Source organism: Pygoscelis adeliae, unplaced genomic scaffold, assembly GCF_000699105.1.
Source record: "Pygoscelis adeliae isolate BGI_AS28 unplaced genomic scaffold, ASM69910v1 Scaffold664, whole genome shotgun sequence".
Lineage (NCBI taxonomy): Eukaryota > Metazoa > Chordata > Aves > Sphenisciformes > Spheniscidae > Pygoscelis > Pygoscelis adeliae.
The window spans coordinates 195,689-220,201 of record NW_008824762.1 but is presented as its reverse complement, the minus strand read 5'-3'; the positions used below and the strand labels follow the sequence as shown (position 1 = coordinate 220,201).

The 24,513-nt window shown below is 40.5% G+C and overlaps 1 protein-coding gene across 1 annotated transcript in view; it reads right to left on the bottom strand.

Moving 5' to 3' along the window:
- Positions 1-24,513, bottom strand: part of CNTNAP5 (contactin associated protein-like 5) — a gene marked incomplete at its 5' end in the record, with an annotated part of 228,899 nt that overhangs the window by 67,512 nt on the left and 136,874 nt on the right. The window contains one exon of the mRNA XM_009323543.1: positions 20,978-21,176. Coding sequence (XP_009321818.1) covers positions 20,978-21,176 — 199 coding nt within the window. The remainder of the gene's footprint in view (positions 1-20,977; positions 21,177-24,513) is intronic.

The window sequence follows — 24,513 nt, the reverse complement described above, 5'->3', positions numbered from 1 at the left end:
TGCATGGAAGGTTTGCTGGATCATGCTCACAGCAAAATGCAATTTGATAGACTAGAAAGAGAAAATAGATAAAATGGGGACATTTGGAACATTTAATAGGAGACTGGATAAGTTACAGAAAAACATGCTGTGGAAAGCAATCTTTGCTTGGTCCTTTGGGAGAAACTACATACACTAATAATGGTTCTTCTCCCCCAACTTTATTTTGAAAAGTGTCTGAGTAAAAATGGAATTACCTTACTTGACAGAACTGTTTCCTGTATATGCAGTTTTAACTACCGGCATTAATAATGAGAAAAGTATCCTTATTATTACTTTTTTTTTTTCCCTCCTGCTCACATGGCACCAACACAGTCACTAGTGACTGAAATGGACTGTATTCTGATTTGACAAGCCTCCACAAAAGACAGATTAATTTTGTTCCCATTGTACTTGCAATGACAGCTTCTAGGAATAATAAAAACTAGATTTGGGTACAGAGAATCTTTATTAGCAATATTGATTCATGAAGCAATGAGAACACACCTTGTCTTTCAGCTCCCAGGTTAATACAGCATGGCTGACAGAGAATAACATCTTATTTACACGGAGTGAATCTGATCAGAAAGTCATTGGGACAATGTCATTTCCACAGAGTGCCTTTTTGAAGTATAACCACTAACTGGTTCCTCTAAGTGTCTGATAATAACTACTGACTTTCATGGATTAGATTGATCTTAAAGAAAACAGAAAACATCATCAGTAAATATGCTGAATTTCTGACTGGAATAAAAATAGAAAAACAGTCTTAATAGAACATAAATTAGAAGAGGTAATAACATATTGTTAATCACTTTGAAGCTGCAATCCTTATTTAAATAAATGAGGGGGTTTCTTAAAACTGATAATAGCACTCACAGATATTATTGGGATGGTGCTTCTGTTTTGGAAAGAATCCTTCGGAAAATGAGATGTGAACATCTCAAGTTCCCTGTAAAATTAATTGGGCAAATGAGAATCTTTGGTAAGAGGGAAATCCAGTATCATTCCCCATGCAGCTTTATATAAAAAGCCAGAGGTCGTGGTTTGTTGTTTTGTGGTTTTTTTTTTTTTTTTAAAGGCAAAAAAGCAGTACATTTAAATTTATGCTAAACAGCTGAAAAAGTCCCTGTGCAGAGCATGCAATATATTTGCTGTACTCTAAAAAACAAGCATTGTAATCAACCAAAAAATGAAACCAACAGCCAGAAAAGAGTTTAGAGAATAATCCAGGCACATTTACAAGTCTTATACTAATTATGAGCCAACAAGGCAGCTTGGACAAGCAGAGTAAAAACCATGCTCTTAGCCTCTCCTCCTACTCTTCTGTCACATCCCTACTGAATTGAAATATCACAGGGCCAGTTAAACTGGATTGTTTATTCTTTGTCCCAAAATGTGTTAGTTGGCAAAAGACAAAATTCAGTTGTACTTACGATGATCATAACAGCACCCATCTGGACATCCAGCACAGCAGTAGAGAAAGTCCAGTTTTAAGCGCTTTATCAAAAAAAAAAAAATCATCAAACTGCATCCCAGTATCTCCGAGAGGCGACAAGCATTACTGCAACTCATTAAACTTCTTTATAGTTGTATGTGTTACAACACATTACAGAGCAATGGTAAATAAATAACTGCTGATTTGACACTGCTTTCAACTGCTGAGCAATTCTGCTTTCCTCAGTGTTACAATTAATGTCAGCAGCTAATGCCTTAAGTGGTAGAATCGGAAACTCGACTACAATAAACAAATGCAGTCAAGTTTCAACTTAAGGATATACCCAAACTGCAGCATGGCGTTGGTTCAGCTGTCCCCGTCTCAGGCTGCAATTACAGTTCTGTTGGTCAGAGCAGCAGGGGCATCATTTGTCATCCTAAGGAAGGCTGGAGTGCTGTGAAATTGGGCACTTTGGAAAAATGCAGCTGTAGCAGAACATATGTATAGGCAAGACCATGAAATGAACTGGCTCCAAGCCAGCATGTAAGGAGAAAAACAAGAGAATATAAATGAAAAAATTCATAGAATACTGTACTCAGAAGATGCTCCTATTGATATATCCTGACCAGCTTTAAAGGTCAGGATGACAACAATCTGTTTTCTCTGTGGAACAGCTTAATCAATTTGCAGCTCTTTTTTCTTCACCCTGTTAGCAATGAGTTTACATCTTTCAAACAGATCTTCTATTTAGTTTTTGCTATTTAATTGGTCTCAGGTTCCTGTGTATCTTGCTATACAACTGCAGCAAACAGAAGGATATATACATGGGTGTGTATATACATTCATGCACAGGCTGTACTGGATAGAATATGAACTGCTCAGCTATGCTCCGTAGCTCTACTGTCACTAACAGAGATTATTATTCAGCTCAAGAGAGAGTTTTCTGCTCCTGGAGCAGAAGGAAGAACTTGGCTGTAGCTTTACCACTGCAGTGAATACTGGAATGAACAGAGGCTGCAGAAGAATGACAACCATGCAACCATGAGAAGCCACCAGTCCTTCCTCTTTTTCCAAACACTGAACAGAACCGCATGGAGACACAGACTCCTTCCCCCACCATGTGTGTGCACACACACACTGCAGAGTGGAGCTGGACACTTCAGCGGCTCTAGGAAATGTATCAGCATATGCCCAGTATCAAAGAGTCAGCCACAAAGCTTAACAGTTTTCAGAGACAGCACTTCCTGCCCTCTGGGCAAGATCAGGGCATCTTATCCCAGTCCAGCAGAAGATGATCTGGCCTCCATCATTTCTTGGCAGTAGTGGAGCACAGCTCTAGACTCTTGAGAGAACTCCAGCTGCCACATCACTTGTGAGGATCACATAGGCTGCAATGAGCCTATCAAATGCTTTTTTTTCATTTTCTTTCTTCCCATGGAATACACAGTCAACAAGGTTACAGTCCTTATTTTCACAGTAATGAATCTTGTGGTCATTTCATCTAATTTTCAGCACTTAACTGAGATGGCTACGTCCATGTGCCATCTGTATTTAATGGCAAGAGAGAGAAACACCATCGGAGCCATTCAGTCAACCTACAAGCTTCATGAAGTAAGAATCAAGGTCTTTACGCACAACGCAACTTTCTACCATAGGACTTTCATCACAGCTGATGAAAGATAAACCTTTCGTGTGGACTGCATCACGGTTGTGAATCAAAATCCCACAAGATCATCACATACATCACCACCTTTCCTCCCAACAGTAAGGCTCCTTAATTGAATGTACCTTCCTCAAGACAAGTATAACCTAGTACAAATCCTGTCTACTACTGGTTTGGAGGGATGTAGGCATCTCCCTCATGTAGTGATGCTTGGGTGGAAACAATACAACTGAGGCAGGTAAGTCTCTCTAAGACTGGTGCAGGATTTTGGCAAGGTATACATTAATATATGTTGTTAGAGTTCTCCAACAGCTATGTAAAAAGTAACTGGGCTCAATCACTTCCATTTAACTGCCTACATCATTTGCCTGCTTTATTACAAGACACGGAGCCCCAGGGGACAGGGGTCAGAGGAAATGAAGTCATGAACAAGATCACACCCAAGACTCGTATTTTAGAGCCAGTCCCAGATCAGACAAAATGGTAATCCCTGAGGGGCAAACTACTTTTAAAAATATACAAGCGCCCCTCCCTCCAACCTCTTCTCTCTATACATATGCCTGCATGCATATGTACAGCTCCATAATGGAAGCTTTTCCACTCAGATTTACTTTAAGGAATTAATAAATACAAGTTACACATTTATAGCTGTAATACACTCCTAAGCATTATGCTTTTTCTCACATCTGAAGAGCAGAAAAAATGCAAAGGCAAACATTACCCTGATGTATGCTTCATTTTAGAACAGAATGCAGAAACAATCAGCAATATGCAACCTCTTGTAAAGAAAAGTGACAACTTTCCCCCCCTCCCCTCATCTCAATATTGCTTTTTTCCTTCCCTCATCCTCAGACAAATGACATTTGGCAATGCTGATGCTGTGCTGTGTATTTTCTTCCACTCACATGCAACTGGTCAAGGTTAAGGTGCAGATGCCCAGAGATTCAGGTAAGATGCAGCTGTATTATGCTGCAAATTCAGATACAGAAAACTGATGTGCGTAAAGGAAGCAACCCCCTAATACAGGAAGAAATGTATTTGTCTGAATTTGGGTTTCTTTTCTCTTCCACATTGTGAGTAAAGGTTTTAACCGTACAGCTTTACTTTTAAATAAAATACATAAATGACTCCCAAACAGCTGGCCTACTTAACACTACTATGTAAACATCTGTTCACATTCATGCATGCAAATAAGTACATCAGCTAGCAAGTCTCTTCGGCTCAAATTAGTCTTTATCAAGTCCTCCCAGAAACCACTGGGGTGGAGGCCAACAACTGTGAAGGGGGAGGAAAGGGAATTCTTAAGCTTTTTTTGGAGAATTGATCCTCGGAGAAAAGCTGGATGATGGAGAATACCAAAAAACTCAACTCACATGCTTTCTATTTTTCAGTATGTTTGCTTTAATGGAAGTTTTCTTTCCTGTCTCTTTGTGGCAGTTTCCTACTTCACCACGTATTTTAATAGCTTGTTGTATAAATGGACGTTGTGTCAAATTTTTATTCCTCTTTATTCAAACCATCTTTTGAAAGTGCCAGGGATCCCAGACCTGCTCCTCCTGAACTAAATGGGATTCTTGACATTGACGTGAATGGGAACAAGATTAGGCTGGCTGTATGCCTCATTAGATACGCGATTCTATAGCACCCTCTAAAATTCTGCTGAACTCTCCCTTTCAAGCAAATAAAGCAGGTAAACTCAAAGGCCATGGAATGTCACTATTACATTTAGACACTTAAACAGAGGTACCTGATGAATTAGCCATCTTCTTGCCAGGCATCTTAGAAAACTGCAGCACCCAAGGGATTTCCCCTGGCTGTTACCACTTATTGCAAAGTCAAAGAGAGAAAGCTAAGGTTATTGTTTTGCCTGTGGAATCAAAATATGCTGAGAGAGCATGTTATTCCCCAGACTTACAGGTTTATTGCGTTTCTAATTCACACCTAAGGTCACCACATGTCAAGTGAGTATGCATTCTGCTACCATGGCTACTGTCATCATTTTAACTCTAATGCTAAGTAGTCCTAGACTGGAACAATACTGTCTTACAAACAGTGTAATTTAGTGCTTATAGCAGGAGACTGGTCTTCTGATTAAAGATGGAAAATTAAATGTTCTGGTTCCACCTTTGGGTTTGTCAGACTCTCCAAAATCATACAGGTTAGTCAATCGCTCCGGACCTTCGTTTTCACACCAGAAAGCCAAAGAACTAAAAGCCCTGAAAAAACAAAATAAACAAAGCTAGTAGAGCAACAACTGTGTCTTCTCTATTGAGAAAGGTTAATAAATGAATCAATCTTCAACCAAATTTCGTTCAGCATTTAAAACTACAAGATGAGGTTTGAAATCAGTTTCTTGTGGCCTGATACGATTATGCCATGATGATGATGCTTCCCTCTGCATATGAATGTGAATTCGACCACACAATTGTCATTTCTTGTCATTTAAGTAGTCTTACAGTTAAGCAGCCATAATTGTCCTTTGGGTGTTATCTTAAATACATTAAAAAAAGAAATTGAATGCTTTCACCACATTATAGCTGGGACACTTTTTCAAAGCTAATTTCTATGTCTGTAAATTATTCATAATACACTTCAAACAGGCTCTTCTGGATAAGGTAATTGACCTTGTCTGCATGAAGCACCTACTACCTTGCCTTGGGATAATTAAATCTACGATGTGGTCCATTATTTAAAGGTAATGTCTTTTCATTAGGTTAGGCAATATATTATCACTCAACTAGTCACCTAATTCTGCATTTAGTGCATTCAAGTTTTCACTGTTTTGTCATGGGTTAGACTCATCATAGCAATATCTCACATTAAGTCGCATGGTATAACAGTAAGACAGCATTCTCTTGATAGAGGGATGCAGGACTTTGAGGACTAAAATTTCAAGATTTACCTCTGTATTTGCAACCTCAGTTCTTCTGGGGGTGAAAATAATAAAGTGTGTCTATTCAGTAAAACCTAGTGTCAGGTCAAAACTCAGGTACAACTAATGTACCAGGTGGCAGTAGCTATACAATTTCACGTACTGTCCAGTGGAAACAGTTATGTGCTGTTGAAAGGTATGCTAAAACACTTGTATTGAATTCCATGATCTAAACTAGCTCAGGTACTTCTACAGAATTTTATTTTGCTGTGTGGAAACAAACCCTGGTTGGCCTGCCATCCAGGATGCAATTAACAACGCTGGCTGTTGCCCAGGCTAGCTCTGCACCATTTCAGCCTTCCTTGTAACAGATTACTAGGACTCAGTTCCCCACCACATATTCCCTCAAATGTTGCTCAGTAAAGACCAAAGTAACTGGGTATTTTGCATATGCATGGAGTGAAAACTTCTGAGAGAGAAAGCTAAACAGTTGAGCACCCAACTGTCTCCTGTGCTCCAACTACTTTGAACCACTTTAGCAGAATAAAGCAGCTCTGAATCTATTTTCGTCAGTCGCTGATAAAGTCCTCCTGCATGGGTAAACTCTTGAGTGGCACAGTGATCTGAAGAAGCTCCTGCATCAATCCTTTTCCTGGCTCTGAAAAATGGCCAGAGATGGTATTCTAATTTATATTGCACCACTCCAGTAAACAGGCTTAAAGATGCTTCTCCACCCACCTCTACTTCAGTTGTGTAGGGTATACCTGTTTATTCTATTATAGGAACACAGCATTGGCTTTTTCAATCCATCAATGCTGAAGTGTTTAGACTCTGATTGCAAATACTGCATTAACAAGCTATGGATGAACTTGTTAGTTTCTCTACATATCAGAATTTTTACAATGTTTCTGTGTTTTGTAGTTTGTTTTACACTAAAGTGGAATTTAAGAAAAGATGCAATAACTAAGGAGTTAATCCACTCTCTTACTTGCCTCAATCAGTATAAATACACTGAATCCAATGGAACTGATCCCGCATATCTTTGAGCTTTGTGTTTTTTTAGTTGAATCATTCGATACTGTAGCTTCTCTCAAGCTGTCCATTGATAGAATGTTATGATTATGTTAGCTATTCAGAGCTTTTTAATCATGTTATACAAACACAGTTCAGCCTATGAATTGTTTATCTTGATTAGATATTGTTTGAGTGTTCACTTAAAATTATGAAGCATTGTTTTAGAGCAGAAATAAAGACAAGGGCATCAAAAAGATTCCAAGGTTTCAAGGTGTTAGAGTGAACATTTACTCCGAAGACCTTTGGCTGAATTCCTATTTGCATGAATATTCAGAAACAATCTGTTCATGCCTCAGGAACATTTCTGCAAACACAAAAATCTCAGTATTGTGGTCCAGAATAATATAAAAAAAGCATTATGAAAATTATCAAAGTGAAATTGAAATGAAATTCCAGTAGGATAAGAAAGAAATAGCTGCCATTTATCATTTTCCATCAGCTAAAAGAAACTAGCCAAGGAAAGTATTGTCTAAGCAAGATTACCTGCAACTGGCCTGCCTGCTAAATCATATTTCATAACGGTTGACTGCTTTCCATTGTGTAACCACAGTTGTGTACTATACATTGATAGCTCCTGTCACTATAATATGATTATGTTTACCCATTAGTTTCTGCTTTCATGCCACAACCCAGCAACTACAATATTACAACGGTTCTAATGGTCTGTTTCACTTTGTTCATCTACCTATTAATTTTGGCAATGGCATATTTCATGGAACATAAATTTCATCCTCTGAAAACATGACAACCTGTAGTACAATATGGACAGACAGATTCTAGAGCTTTGTATAGAAGTAAAATGAATTGTCCAGGGTGGCATTTTGTAAAGAACATACCTCCCTCTGGAAGCATCGGTTGTATCTAAGGTGATTACTTCAGCAGTAATAGGATGTAATTATTCACTCAATACAATTCTGCCTCTATTAAGTAGGTACTTCTAATGTTCTGCAGATTGACTGGTGGCCTAGCCTGTCTCACAGAGGCAGTAAACAAAATGCAACACTGAATCTCTTTGTCTGAATCCAGAACATAAATGTGCACTGGGAAGGAAGTGACCTAGAAAGCTGACACTGCTTTGAACCTGGAGGCTCTGGGAAACAGGGCCCCAAAACAGAACCTGAAAAATGCTCATGGCCAGGAGGACCCTCCCCAGTTCAGCAATAGACGATAAAATGGCAAAACAAACAGACCAAACTGACTTTTCATAGCCAGAGATAAAGCCAAAGGGAGCTGAAACAGAGTCCACTTCAGGAAAAGACAACTTGTCCTAGAATCCTATCCTCTGCTGTAATGTTAGCATCCAGTCATGAAGATCTCTCTCTGAGGAACAGCCCTTAAACTTCTGTCACGCACCAAAATAGTTTCATCTGGATAAAATCTGAGAGCTTGAAATAACGGTGACAACGGGAGGTAAACAAATGCTAATGTGCAGAAAGCCTTTAGCTCAATGGGGAAAAAAGTAACCAACACTAAGTTGTCTTGCACCGAGCCTGACAATGATCCGTCTATCCCAAGACGTTAATTACAGTCAACCTTCACCTTTTCTTCCTAACCTATCTGCACATAACTACATAAATATGCAAACACATACTTTCCCAGAAAGAGAACACTCTATCTATATCAATATATAGATAATTTTATGGATTGTACTGACCATTTGAATCAGCAGCTAAATGAAAAGTTAGTATTTAAAATAAACATACCATGTAATTGACGTTATTTTTTCTTCAGAACCACTTTTCAGATCTCTACTCATTTTTTAAAACATCCCATCATAGGCTTGAATTCACCAGTAAAACAAACCTGTCAGACCTGAATTAGGTTCAGTAATACAAAACTGAGAAAAAGAACAGCCAGGAATCGTTATCATCTTTTCTCTCCTACCAACAAGTGCCACTACCAACATTTTGATCACATTGAATGAGACAGCCTGAACAAAAAGAAGGATAGAAAATGGCTACTGATTGCAGACTAAGCTACTGGGAGCACTTTTCATGTGCTATTAATGTTAATATATAGGAATCACTACATGTTGTAAATTAGACATGTAATTTTAAACTTTTTTGGCAAACCAAAAATATAGGGAAAGGGGGACATGGAACTAAGCATCCTGGATAAAGAAACAGGCAGCACATGAAACAGGCAATGATTTGAATGAAATCTAGCACACACCATGTGTCCAAGGATATATGAAAGACTGATCAAGTACTGATGAAATTCAGTTGAGTTTAGGATGTACATTTGGTTTAAGTTTCTGTTCCTATGCTGAGGAGGAGACAGACATTTGCGTATCTGGCATGGTGAGAAAATATGTTGTGCTGGTTTTGGCTGGGAAAGAATTAATTTTCTTCATAGTAGCTAGTATGGGGCTATGTTTTGGATTTGTGCTGGAAACAGAGTTGATGATAACACAGGGATGTTTTAGTTACTGCTGAGCAGTGCTGACACAGAGTCAAGGCCTTTTCTGCTTCTTACCCCACCCCACCAGCCAGCAGGCTGGAGGACACAAGAAGTTGGGAGGGGACACGGCCAGGACAGCTGACCCCAACTGACCAAAGGGATATTCCATACCATATGACGTCATGCTCAGCATATAAAGCTGGGGGAAGAAGAAGGAAGCGGGAGATGTTCGGAGTGATGGCGTTTGTCTTCCCAAGAAACCATTACGCATGATGGCTGAGCACCTGCCTGCTGATGGGAAGTAGTGAATGAATTCCTTGTTTTGCTTTGCTTCCGTCCATGGCTTTTTCTTTACTTATTGAACTGCCTTTATCTCAACCCATGAGATTTCTCACTTTTTCCCTTCTGATTCTCTCCTTCATCCCACCGGGGGGGAGCGAGTGAGCAGCTGTGTGGTGCTTAGCTGCCGGCTGGGGTTAAACCATGACATATGTGCATCTGCATCTCATTTTAGCCCAAATTAAGATTTCCTCCTAGCACTAGGATACTTGAAGTCAGCAGAATCAGTATAGTAGTCTCTACGCCCTATTGATTCTAGAGGGCTTTAGATATTAATCTCAACCTGGTTTTCTAGAGAAATGAGATACATTGGAACATGCTCTGTGAATGTTTGTGTGTCCGTTGTTCAAATAACTCATGAACCCACTGGCCAATTTCAAGTACATTTGACTGAAAAATATGTTCCTACAGGTTTCATGTACTGCCTAAGCAGAAAACAGAGAGACCCAGCCTAAAAAAAGGTTGCAATGCATTTTCAATCCCCAGTAGACAGCAGACAATCCATACAGAAGCTCAACACTAAAGCATAAAGCCATAGGGGAAAAAAGCATCATTTAATACCCCATCATTCATTGAACTATTGGTTTAGTAAAAATAAACAAAGAAACAATGTTCTAAACTGCAAGAACACCAGCAGCACAGATAAAATAACCAAAACTGCAGAGTTGGGAGAGGATGCTGTTCACTAGGCAGAAGCATGAGAACATACAATGTTTAATCATTTTATTCTGTTCCTGTTTAGAAAGATATCTAAAGTAAGTTGGAAGTATCACCTTCAGTTGCATACCTCTCCGCCTGGAAGAATTTGGGCATCTACCCTGGGCTGAACACATAACCTTAAGACAGCTACAGTAAGACTACATGGATTCCATCCTAGAAATGCAGGCCTGTTTCCAATAGCTCTAACAGAGGTCATTGCCAAAAAACAAGGGTGCTGCTTCTTAACTGCACAGAGTCCCTTCTTGCCTTTTACAAAGCAAGACAACATCCTTATCTTACGACTACACCATATACTACAATCACAGGTATGATCAGGCAACAGGTAGAATAGTTGTAACGGTCTGTGTCTAATTAGTGTGGGTACGGATGGATGTCTATCAACGGTGGGAAGAATTCTAGCATTGAATCAGCATTACTGGAGACATATTCTGAAGACTGGATTATGTTGAAGCCCTTCTGCTGCATCTGGCTGTGTTCAGACCCGTACATGGATTCAACCCATCTAGGCTAAGCTAAAACTTTCTGAATGCACTGCACTCATTCTCAGGTGAGCTTATCTTTCCTTAAAACATCTATGAACAAGAAAGATAGGGCTGTCCATATGGCATCCGCGTGTCCAATAAAGAAAGTAGGCTTGGAGTTCTCACACCTCTCCTTTTACAATCAACCCCTGCAGCAAAGCAAAATCCAAGCACTGCCTGGGAGGTGAAGAGAAAGAAATTTGGATTCTTAATTGATGCTTGAGACTGGTGATACTATTCCTGGGCTACAGTGCAGAATCACAGCTTTCTCTCCTTACCTGGCTGAATATACCAAACATTCCATTATACCCCACCTGAATATACCATTATCTCCCTTGTAATTTGGTAGGTCCATAACAATTCACAGAGTCAAGCCTTCCTTGCTGAATCACCGTAACTGTGTTAATCAGTTAACTAGAAAAAACAAATGTACCTCTAAGGGATGACATGTTAATTCTTCCACTACCAGCACAAGGGCAAGGCACAAGAGGTACCTATACAAATGTTACACTTAGGGTGCAAGGCTTCAGAGGTGTTTATCTGGGAGGAAACAGTCTTTTTACGGTTCTTTTTTGTGGCTGTACAAACTTGGCCATTGGTTTTAGGGTGGTACTTTCAAATAGATCTAATGGCCCATACCAGTTTCAGGCAAAATTGTCATCGGTAGCAGCCTGATGCCTCAATTTTCTTCTCTGCTAAACAAGGTAAGAAAACTACCTTTAAAGGAGGACTGCATAGATTAATTGGTTAACCTTTCTAAATGCTAATGTGAAAAAAAAAAGATTTCTTCTGGGACTTCTGAATTCTGCTCTTGAGAGCAAAGGAAGAAGGCTCTTGATGTTGCTTTGAGTCCTGGACAGCTCAGGCAGGAACACACCCCTTGGCTAAACCAGTCCCCATTAAAGCCTGAGCCTTCCTCCTATCAAAGGGGCTTGGAACAAATTCAGGCTCAAAAGCTTTTTCATTTTTGTTCTCAATCTTTCTGGCCCAGCAGATATGAAAAAAGCTTCTCTAAAGAAAGTTTTAAAAGGGTTGTTTTCTTTCAGATCACCACATCTTTCTAGCTACTTGTCAAGCCTCAGTCAGATCTGATCCTCCCCAAATCGGTCTGGGTTGGGGGGACGTAAATAATTCTCAATTGCTTTTAGACACTTCTTGGGAGGGGAAGAAGTACACAACTTTTTTTCCCTAAAGGTCTGGAGACATTTTCTCCAAGCATGCTTGCTTACCCTCTATATTTTGGGTTTTTTTTACAAAAGAGAGTAACAGACACTTAGAAGAGCTACTTTAATGCTCCCTTTAACATCAGATGGTTCAAATAAGCGAAGCATTGAACTAAATACTCTTAGGGAAGGCTCTTGTTCTGTTGCTGTTTGAACACCAAGCACAAAGTAATCTGAAAATACAACCTTCAGCTCATCCTCATTGTTTCTTTTCCCCTGTCTCTGCCTTCACACTTACAAAAATAGAAAATACATTTCCCATAGGCTATCCTCACACTGTAAAGGGGGTAAAATTCCTGAACTTAAGATTTACAAGCAATGAATCTGAGTCTAACCCAATCTATACAGAGTAAAAACTTGACTCCTTTTCCCATAGGCTTACATTTTCTTTCCTCCTAATTACACTATATAATTAAATTATGCCATTGTTCTTTTCGTGTATAGCCTCTTAACACCTCGGCCTTCCTGGATAGGTCAGACCAATTAAAGCAAAATCAAAGCATATGGGCTCTGTCCCATTCACTTGCTCCATCCCATCTGATTTTTAGCAAGTGCCTTGCTTTGCACATACTTTTTTCCCCAGATCTAAAACAGGAGTCAAATGAACCCAAAACACACATAAAACTGAGAGATTACAGCCCCAAATGCTTTGCTATCCTCAAAGATAATGTGAATAGAAATGTAAATTACTATTGCTTCACTCATGCGGCATCTTGGTAGAAGAGGTCATATAAGAACTCTTCCACTGCTATGATTTACATCTTCTATTCTCCAGAATTGGAATACGCCATTCTCCGCACTGGCCCAAATTTGACGGAGAAATTAGTTTAATGTCAGTAAGACAGTTTGAGTCTAATGGAGCCCAAGATGTTCAAAGTAGGATGGCCGAATGAAGCAGACAAATAGAAGCGTGATGAGAACACAATCCCCGCTGTGGCTCTAATGAGGGAGAAGGCACACTTTTCTGCTTAGGCAGTAGTACTGCTTTCTTTCTTGTATGGTAGACAGGTTGCTGTCATAGCTAATGACCCATTAATACAACAAGCCATGGATTAGCTGTTTGTTTCTAATTGACATTATTTATTTATTTATTGTTAACAGTATGCTGAGTCCTGCAAATTAAAAAAGGCTATCACTGCTCGTGATTAAGGGAATGCTGGCTGGGATAGCCTGAAAAAAATGTGTAATTTTTTCCTTCTTCGAATTGTGTGTATGAATAGCTTATATGACTGGGTCTCTCAAGTCAGAGGTATCATTAGGACGTGTTTGGTTCTGGCACATGTGTGTCTCAAAACTATCCATTTCCAAACTCTTATTTGGACTGCAGAATTCCCTGAATTCAAGGTTTCTTCATTACTGAGCTATAAGCACTTCTACCATCCCATAAGTTTCACAAGTTGAGCAAAAGATCGTCAACCTCACTCCAAACCAGAGGTTCTTTGGAAACAAAAGTTCCAACCTAACAGATTACAGAGGTTAAGCAAATATCTTGCAGCACCAGTTCACAGCACTGACTTCCTTACAGCACCACCAATAACAGTTCACGCAATGACTTCCAGATTCCAGGCTCAAAATCTGTCATCTAGGTTTACATTTCATTAACCTGTCCTACGTGTCTTCATTAATACCTCGGTACAAGCTTCCTGTACATTGGAAGAGGTACTTTCCATGCCAGTAAAACACAGTAGAGCTATTCAGTTTAGACAGACAAATTTGTTTTCTAGGTAAACTGTAAAAGGTCTCTTAAAAAAAAATAAAAATAATAGAAGTGTAATTCCAGAATTGCTCCTTAGACTTAAAAAAAAAAAAAAAAAATCATTCAAGGGAGGAAAAAAAAACCCACAGCAAAAAACCAACAGAAATATCCAGTGACAGCAGAAGTATGAAGGACATATTCCACAGAAGCAAACAGGAGTTACCCATACAAGCTCCTTCCTCACCACTCTATCAGTCCCCACCTAAAGAAGCGTTTTTAAATTCACCTGACATATTGTGTCTAAAGCAAACACAGATAATGGTGCTCCAGTGTTCACTGGAGTAGTCCCAAGAGACTCGTGCTCTTTTGGTGTCACTCCAGAAGTATGCCAGGTAGCATTAAGCCTGTCCTCTCCTGCAGTGGGGTTCAAGGAGTGAGCATGCTTTCCTCCCATTGGGTTAGAAGCCATGAAGTGTATGACCAAGCAAGGATTTCTTCCCATGTCTTTCTCATCGCTTGGACTCTTGGCTGCATTCTGATCTCAGAGAAGCACAACGGGGCTAGAGGAGAAGTAATGCAAGCAGCTGCCATTCCTTCCTTGGCAGCTATAGCACACTTTACCTCACTGTCAGTCAGGAGGAATTGTATAGGGTCAGAATTGTAAAGGGTCAGAAATTGGGATAATGAAATTTCCATTACTCACAGGTGCATGCATGCTAGATACCAAGCTACCACCCCATGCAGCAGATTTTTTATTCTGCTTAGACCACCTGCATTTAATCAGCTGCACACTACTAACGATACAGCATCTTTAAAAATGGCTTCTAAATCTCTCCCTATAAATAAGGGGCCATGTTGTATTACAACATAGTAATACAACTATGGCGAACTCTGTTCAAAAGTCTCTAAATATAGCACAAGTTATCTAAAATTGTGCTTGTGAGAAGCTGTCAGCACTGCCACTTTGGAGGGGAGAGACAAGGTATGGTGGTGGAAAGACAGATGGCAAGTCAATCATTCTCAAGAAGGGGATTCTAATTACCCAAGAATAATTACAACATACAATCTACACCTGCCACCTATCCACCAATCCCTTCAATATGAACCACTTTTTGAGGGCGGACTGCCCTGTTCTATGTTATTTTGTGCAATGACAAATAGTCTTCTGGTAATGTAATAACAATTTAAAGTACCTGGAATGATAAAATGGAAATTATATTTGAAAGGCATAAAATAATAGTGAGCAAAACCCCAATGGTAAATGACTGCTTGTTATGGGTCATTTTATATAACCTCATGGTACAGCTATATAAAAAACTATATCAGAACCCAGGTTTCACACTTCTTTCTTCATAAAGATTTATACTGCTCTAAAGAGTGGTGTCCCCATTATATGAAACCTTGGTGCAACACTGTGGGTCACTTCTCGTGAAAAAAATACTACAGCTAGTGAAGGTCCAAGAAGGGCAACTAAAAGGACTATAAAAGCACTGGATGAGTGCAAAACTGTGGTTCACCACATCCTGCAATACCAGAACTCAGTGCACTGAGGAAAACAATAGTTTAAAACACATTAAAAAAAAGTAGCTGTGTGAACAGCAAGTAGGGAACTCCTGGAACTTGCTTTCCTAGGAGGCTGCAGAGGCAGACAATATAATAAAATTCAAAAAGTGATTAGACAAATTTATGAACACCAGATCCATAGTGGATACTAAAAGGGATTAGCAATGGCATAAAGTCTAATGCCCTTAATAGAGCAACTGTGGGTGATGGGAATGTATTGAGGGATGTGCTGAAGACATCCAGACTTGTGTACTCACCCTAAGGTGCATCTCTCCAGCAGCCACTATTGGAGGCAGGACCCTGCGGGACATTCTTAGCATCTTGAGCTCTGACATCACTGGAGATCTTGTCTAGAACTAAAGAGGGAGCCTGCACAGACGGGGAGCTCTAGCAACATACAGGGCATAGATAAAACACCACTGAACTGTCTCAGCAGCAAAATTAAGTCTAAACTAAAGTCTAAACTCAGAAATTAGGACGCGCTCCCTGCTGTGAGGTAGCATTACATCTTTTCCCCAATAATAGAGGTACAAAATGCAAATGCAGTGGTTCACAGGTGAGGGCAAACAGCTCTCTGGCATAAGGGGTCACAGACCTGGAGACGGCACGTGGTGCAGCTCAGCACCGAGTGTGCTGGTTTTGGCTGGGGTAAAGTTAATTTTCTTCACAGTAGCTAGTGTGGGGCTATGTTTTGGATTTGTGCTGGAAACAGTGTTGATGATAACACAGGGATGTTTTCATTACTGCTGAGCAGTGCTGACACAGAGTCAAGGCCTTTCTGCTTCTCACCCCACCCCACCAGCGAGGAGGCTGGGGGGGCACAAGAAGTTGGGAGGGGACACGGCCAGGACAGCTGCCCCCAACTGACCAAAGGGATATTCCATACCATATGACGTCATGCTCAGCATATAAAGCTGGGGGAAGAAGAAGGAAGCGGGGGACGTTCGGAGTGATGGCGTTTGTCTTCCCAAGTGACCGTTAAGCATGATGGAGCCCTGCTTTGCTGGAGATGGCTGAACACCTGCCTGCTGATGGGAAGTAGTGAATTAATTCCTTGTTTTGCTTTGCTTGCGTGTGTGCCTTTTGCTTTACCTTTTAAACTGTCTTTATCTCAACCCAGGAGTTTTCTCACTTTTACCCTTCTGATTCTCTCCCCCATCCCACCGGGGGGGAGCGAGTGAGCAGCTGTGTGGCGCTTAGTTGCCAGCTGGGGTTAAATCATGACACCAAGATACAGGTCTAGCTGGAGGGAGAAGAGGAGGTGGACACTTGTGTGCAAGTCATATAATACTGGACTTGACAGATATTAAGAGGGACAGGCAGAAAGTTCAGGGAAGAGGTGCGTAGTTTAGGATAGTTGTTTGAAATCAAAGCTTGAGGTGACATGGTGTGGGAGTTCCACTGGAAAGAGAAAAATAAGGAAGAAGGCAGGAAGAAAACACCACCCAAAGACATTCCTCTTTCTTTGATTTTGCTCTAGGACTGATCTTTTCTCAGTCCCTGCCTACACAAATGTGCTATGAACTTGACAGACTGTCAGCCAAGTATTGTAAAGCAAGCTATTCTGCCACTGATACAGCCGTCACTGTGTTAAGTCCTTGATATGGTGGATGTGAGGTAGCTTCCTAAATGTTAAGCCTTTGAGTACACCCACTGTTTCTAGAAAACTGAGCTAATTCAGTCAGAGCTGAGGGTTTGTTCAGTTAATAAAGTGTTTTCATACCTTCAAACATCTCATATGTTAACAGTTTAATTAAACATGCATGTGCACACATGCACATATCCTTGTGCACATACCCTTCTCCTAGGTATTACCTGAGATGCTCCACAAAGAAAGGAAATCAGAGCCCCAGGGGCCTAAATTTCTTTTCAGATTCCCAGAATACAGACAGCACATTTAGAGGTAGCCCAAGCTTCCTGCTCACCCCCCTCCTTTCATGCTAGCTTGTCTTGGTCTGTGCTTCTAGGGATGAGGCGGTGGTAAAGTCTGCAATCTTTTGCTAAGAGTGTGGATGGCTTTCCTAATTAATGCCAACTGTCACATTCACTCTAGTTATGTGGGTGTCTCTCCAACCGGCATGGAGAAGTCACAAGAGACTTGCAATTACTGGTCATAATTTATAAGTTTCATTTGTCAGCATCATGAGAAAGCCAGCTATTCCTTTGAAGAACAGACATCTGTTCTGATGTTCACAAACCTCCTGAAAACGTATCTGATGGCAGAGATGTACAAAAATGCAGTTCAGGGCAATTTAGTTTTAGTTTTCAAAGACATGCTTGCAGCTAAGCTGTAGTATGACAGTGAGAACTGATAAGGCTGTTCCAGACAGCAGGAGGCGGAGATGAGTAAACTCCTTTGCCAACTGCCAGATTGCATGTCTGACACATTGCAGATGTAAATCCAAGTAACTCAATGGGGAGACTACACTGAATCACACCCGCTGGGGATGTGCCTATGTCTTCCGGGCAAGAGGTAGCAGGAAAAGAAGAGACAAATTCCTTGATATAAACTGGAACAATTTTATGCAAGCCAGGAGCCTCCTTTGGTTTCTCTCTGAGGCAGCCCAGAGTGCGTGCCATGCTTGTCCCTTTGCCCAGGCACATGATTTTTTTTTCTTCTTTTTTCCCCACCTCAAAACTGTGAAAGCCAAAGTTGCTATGTAGCAACACGCATCTTTGCTGGTGAGTAACGTTACAAATGCAAAAGGAAAGAGGAACCTTTTTATTGCTTCTCTGTGAAACATGATAGTGTTTAGAACCTGAAGAAAAGGATCTGGGGTTTTGGTGCTACCAGCTGAGATATCCTACTAATGCATTCCATCTCCTCAGAAAAAAATAAAGAACAAAACCCAAAACTAGAGGAAGCTCAGAAATGGATTAGATTCCTTGCAGGAAGGGGAACCTTTATAGCTCTGTCAAGATCAGATATACTTCTGGGAGATGCCCTTACATCAAGCATTCACCGCTGGGCTCAGTCCAGAGGTATTAATAAGTAGGCTGGATTAGGTCATGTAATGTTTCCTGCTGGCTTACGAATGCAGCATTGTCATCAATACATGTGCATTTGTATACTAACCTCTGAAGGAAGATCTGAAGTGTGGTTCATAACCATAATTACACATTATGATACCCTTGCAACACAGAGAGAACATAGTGTTTCAGGCATCCAAAAGCCTAGGCCGAATGAAGAAACAAAACCCGAGTGTTTTGATTTTTGTTCTGTTGCTCTGACCCCAAATCAAACTCCCTCCAGTTACTTCTGAGCATAAAAAACACAGATGAGAACATTCTGCAGTGAGTCTAGCAAAACACCCTAGGGTTATTTGCACTTGTAGCTCATCTTCAAGTTTAGGAACGGAAAGTCTTTAAATCTTAGAACGTTTCAAGACATCCATAGTGTTCAGCACCACTAGGTCCCTAGGCTCTGTAATACGGCAGAAGTTCACCTCAAAATGAATATCAAATAACAGGGCTATTTAAGGCTTTCGGTGAAAAAATGTCTTTCTACTATTTAAAAACACTTAATACTCAGCTAAGAACAAATTGTTACCCATATCTTGTCATTTCAAGAACTCAGATGGTTATTTTTGAGCATGTTCCACATCTTGCCAAACTTACAGCTTTAGGCTATTGAGAAAGTTCAGGATGAAAAATTGAAAGTGTAATTAAAAAGCATACAAAAGGAGGAAAAGAGAGGAAAAAATGATGGTGTCTGCAACATGCATAGCACTGGATTGTAATTTTTTTTGATTTATCAGCTGGAGCTGTACTAAAGAGTTATGAGTACTGCAGTTCTTGTGTGGTCAACCGTCAGGACCACAATGGCACTGCAGCAGCTGCAAGAGCACAAGCAGGGCTGCTGGACACCATCCTTGCATCCTCTCCCTTGAGGAGTTAAAGTCACAACTTTGGTCCTGGACAAGTGGAGGAGGAGCTGTCTGTCAGGAATCGTCTTAGCCGGTCTGCCAGTTGGTAGATAGCTTTAGCCCTGAAGCAGGACAGTTTACATACTGTCATTATACACAAGATTATCACTACTTTTTTTTTTTCTTAAAGGAGAAATGGGTTTGGATCCTTAAGAAGTGTCCCTAGCTTTATAGAGGCACCACATACAAGAGGTATCTCAAGATGCACTCACAGTGTACCTTTCTGCACGTGCATGACCAAGTACGTCACAGAAATGTCTAAAAGTAAACACATGCAGACCTGCTCTAATAGTGTGGCCTTCAACCTTAAAAAATTATTTTGGAAATAATCACTGTGTGATTATATCTTTATAACATGTCAAGTGTGGTGTGGGATACAGAAGCCAGCAACAATGAAAGTATTTGTAAGACATTAGTTCTCCCTCTTTATAAGCAGTTACACCTGCATTTTGTTTCCTTTTGTGCTCTACCCTGGATGCTGATATTAAGATTTCATTCTTTTAAAAGTGATTAGCAATACAAGCAGTTCTTGGCTGGTAAATTCTGATGATAACAAAAGACATAATTCACAGGTTTTAAAAATAAACTGGCTGTAAGGCATCTGATTACTGGACCTATAAACATTCAGTGTTATAGTAACTTTGCTGGAATCAGGCGGGTTTTTGATAAATCTCATTAGGCAATGTATTTTTAACACAATAGGAACTCCCATTGCAAGCTCCCCTTAAGGCTTTCCATGGGATTTCTTCTAACCTACTAAAAAATTTAAGAGTTGCTAATAATCAAAGAATCACCAGGACCATACAGATATTACAAATAACCAGATGAGACTTTGAAGACATTCAGAAGCCTGCCCTTAATGGCATTCATCTCTCTGGCTAAGCAAATGTAAAATCCCAACCCCAAGAGAGGGTCGAGTAGAAGGCAGCCATCCTGAGTAGCCACTGGAGATTTGCTACCACAGAGACACAAACTGATCATACCCTCTGGCTTCTTGTTACTGCTACATTAAATCAGGGCAAAAAACTTCTTCCTTGTATCAGGAGGGGAAAATTAGTTTTGCCCCAGAAACTGTACTACCAAACAGCTTAAGCATATTCAGGGCTGTGGGACTCAGAAGAGGGTACACTCCTCCTCTCCAGAAACATCATAGGAGTCTGGAGCAATCTGGATGCTTTCTATCTTTAGTACACAGTTAAAAACTGTAAATGAATAAACACATCCGTTTACCAACAGCTAAATACAGCTTTTGCGGTTTCCAAGTGGTACTTTCCATTGTAGAATCTTTCAGACCCTTTGTACGCATGAATTTACACAGTGGAAACTCCCCTGCAGAGCTCTGACCCTCTTGCATCAGAGGACAGGCACTGCACAGTAGCATCCAAGAAGGTAGAAGGTTTTTCACTCTATTCTGTGTTGCTACTATTCTTTTTATTTTTTTTTCCTCCTCAGTCGCAATGCGGCCTGTATCTGCTGTATAATCAATAAGAGTTAATAAGGAAGGATTTGGAATTGCAGCACTTACTCGGGGTGTTCAGGAGACGTGACTTTTTGCAGTGGTAGGCTGCCTCCTGTTCGCAGTACTCTGCACTGTTTATCATGGCTTCAAGCTGCTCCGCACTGCTGTTGTAGTTAAAGGACATGGTGTACGGCTTCTCGGGATCAGCTCCTTGCACTCTGGTTAGCCCTGTGGTGTTGTGCTGCACTGCAGTCCAGATCTTATCTTCTGTTAAATGAAAAAGGATTGAACAGGAAGTTAACAGCAAAAAACTTGCAACAAGCAGGGAACAAAAAAACCAATTGAAATCTAATGCTTTACTGCATTGGAAAGAGGATCAGCAGGACCCCGGGCTCCGAAACGGTCACTCTGTGGTGAAGACCTGTTACAGGTCAGTGTAGCCCACAGAGCTGTTTCTTCCTGAACCAGCTTGAGCAAACACTACAGAGCCTGCTGAGCAAGAGGGAAACTACAAGCTCCCTGGGAACCACGGGAGATCTTCGGCATCTTCTATAGCCAGGTATCTGAAGAAAGTAAGATACCTTTCAGCTGGCTTTGGCCCTGAGAGAAAAGACATAACAACATGGCTCAGGGCGGTAACACTCATCTTTTGCAAACATAGCTGTACCTAAGAGCACAGCCCATGCTGTTACAACAACAAATGCTAGTGGAGAACTGTGGCTGATGAGCTCGCACAAACTCACTACAAACAGAAACCACAAACTCTTACCAGAAAGCTAAAACTGAGAGTATGTTCTTACCACCCAGCTGGAAGTCAGATCACTCATTTTACTCAGTTCTCAGATTTTTCTACATATAAGCTGAGTGATGCCCTGCTTGGACGTACAGAACAATATATGACTTGGCATCTGTAGTTAACTGTAAATGTTGATGTTTTTCCATGCTGGGGAGCCCATTCTAATCTCCATTATTGCATTTACTGGCAGAGCAAGGGATTGCTTAGGTGACAGAAAGCAGAATCTAGGTTTAAGTACAACCTGCACCATAACAACCCAGCTCATGACCAGCATTGAGGCTGGCATGATAAGGAGAACATCGCAATTAGAAGCAATTAGCTTAGCAGGGAGACTGTTTCCCGGCTGATTCTGGTGAGATAGCAACAGGCAAGAAAAGAAGGACCGCCTGAACAGCCAATCTGCTGAGCTGACCCAGAGGAAAAAGCAAACTCTTTAATAAGGATTCACAGGACTGAGCCCTGCATGTGCTCCACCATGTTATTAAGCATCACATCCAGTAAATTCCCTTTTTATCAAAGACCCTGCTTGCCCAGGGACGATACAAGATACTGACAGGGCAAAAATTTAAGGAAGTAAATTTTAATCATTTGGTGAGAGGAAGATTTCAATCTCACTTGCAGAAACCTATGGACAGTTACGGAGGAAGAGGCAAGATCTAGACAAGAGACTTCTATTCTGTTATTCATGCTTCAACAGGGAAACCCCGCATAACGCTGAACCAGATTCTTTTCTAAACCAATCTTAAAACCTGTGCATTTAAGTATTCAGATGGTTTTACTAGATTACCTGGTCTGAGTTCTTGCAGAGCACGAGCTTTCCAGTTACTCCCTGATACACTGGCATGATAAGCCCAGTAGCTTTGTGGCCACTGAAATGCATTGCAGTTGAAGCATTTTTCGTTGAGCTACAAAGATCCCATAGATTACTTCAATAGAACTCTAATAGGTGTATCAAAATTCTAAATGGACTATCTGTGCAAAGACACTCAGATGATTTAATGGATTGTCATTATGGAGGCATTCAGATGACAGGCAAGTAACAACAACCATCTGGAGACTATTTAAAGAGGTCTGTTCTAAGACCTGGCTGCAAGTTACGGAGAAATTACTCTCCCAGTAATGTATGGCATTAACTGTAAGAACAGTTTACGCTCAGCAAATCATACATTCACTCACAACACTCTCAACATTTCTGTGATGGTAGACAGAAAGAGTTTGCTCATAGATCCGTAATTCTGTGGTCCTTGTTGAGTTCAGGATGCTGCTTGTGGGTCCTTTGAGTTGGAGCTCAATGAAACACTGCTGCGATGTGTGATACATGAAAGTTAGATTAAAATCACAAGAAATATTACAAATTTATTGCTTGTAAAACGTGCCCCAGTAGTTGTAATCACAGTTAACACTGTGGCATAATACCCTGCACAGTCCTGCACAATATATTGCTTCCAACACAATATAATTCAATGACTGCATAACACACATCTTGTACATCTGAAAGTAGTGATTCTTATCAGCCAGAGTCTCTGGTTTTTTCTTTTGTTGTCTCAAGGATTGACATGAACAGAGTTGATTTTTCAGAAGCAGTTGAGGGTGAGCTAACTTTCCTCTCACTGAAGTCGGTAGAAGTTTAACCCCTGCCTTCACTGAAAAATCTACTAAAAAAACAAACATCAAGTTGCTGATGCTGTAAGTGAGATGTAAAACCAAGAGATGATGGAACAAACTGGTTGCTGAAATTCCAGATGGGCAGTCATAAGCTCCTTCCCACTGAGAGTTATTAACATAGTTTTGAGAAACTGCAATAAAATCAGTGCTCACAGTAGTGGCTACAGTGCTGCTCAGGAAGTACAACAGCCTAACGCCAAAGTTTCAGAGTGGTTAACATTACTGTGCTTTCCAGGCTGTGAACTTGTACACCAGAAAAGGTGCTGTGTGGGTACTTGAAAAGCCAAAAGCACCAAGATCTAGTAATTTAGATGCAACAAAGGATTACTAGGAAAAAATTATTAAAAGTAGCATAGCATAAAACAGTCTTCCCAAGAAGTGTTGGAAATGTAATTAATTGTCATGTTTGAAGTGAGGTTGGACAAGACATCAGCAAACATACTGTTAGGGACAAGCACTCATTAACAAGTGTGTTGGACAGACAATGCAACAGGTCTTTCTCTTATTCTTCTCTGCGATTGTTCATTAATTTTCAATGGTCTTGTTATCATTACAGCTGCACTCAGCTGTCCCTCTGAGAGCTGAACTTTGACATTCAAGAACTGCTTTTCTCCACAGGATCTTTTAGAAAGGAGAACCTAACTGCAGATTTTCCATCCCCTAGTTTGCAAAGGAAAAACAAACCAAGTTTCTTTCTGTGCTCAAAGTAATTGTGATTTAGCAAGTACATCGGAACAGAGAGTTTAAAAAAGTAATAGCGGAAGGGAAGAATTCTGGAGTTACATTTCAGACATTTCCTAATCTACACATGCCTGATCTGTTACACTTATAACTTTTACAGATCAGATCTGTGCTTTGCTGGTCACTTCAGAGATTCCCTCTATGTTCCATCTTTGAAGTAAAGGTAACCATCAGTACAGCATCTCAAAAAATATATACCTTTGGCTCACTGATCTAGTGAAAGGAAAGTCACAGCCACCAGCAAGCATACCTCTGGGACAGCAAAAGCTACCGCCATTCAAAAGTTTGTTTCTTTTCCCTATGCACAGTTGGTGTAGAAAGAGGACAGAGAAACACATCCTCTGCTACTTTTTTTATTTTTACACTCTCTCACACCCCCCCCCCCCAACACACCACAAA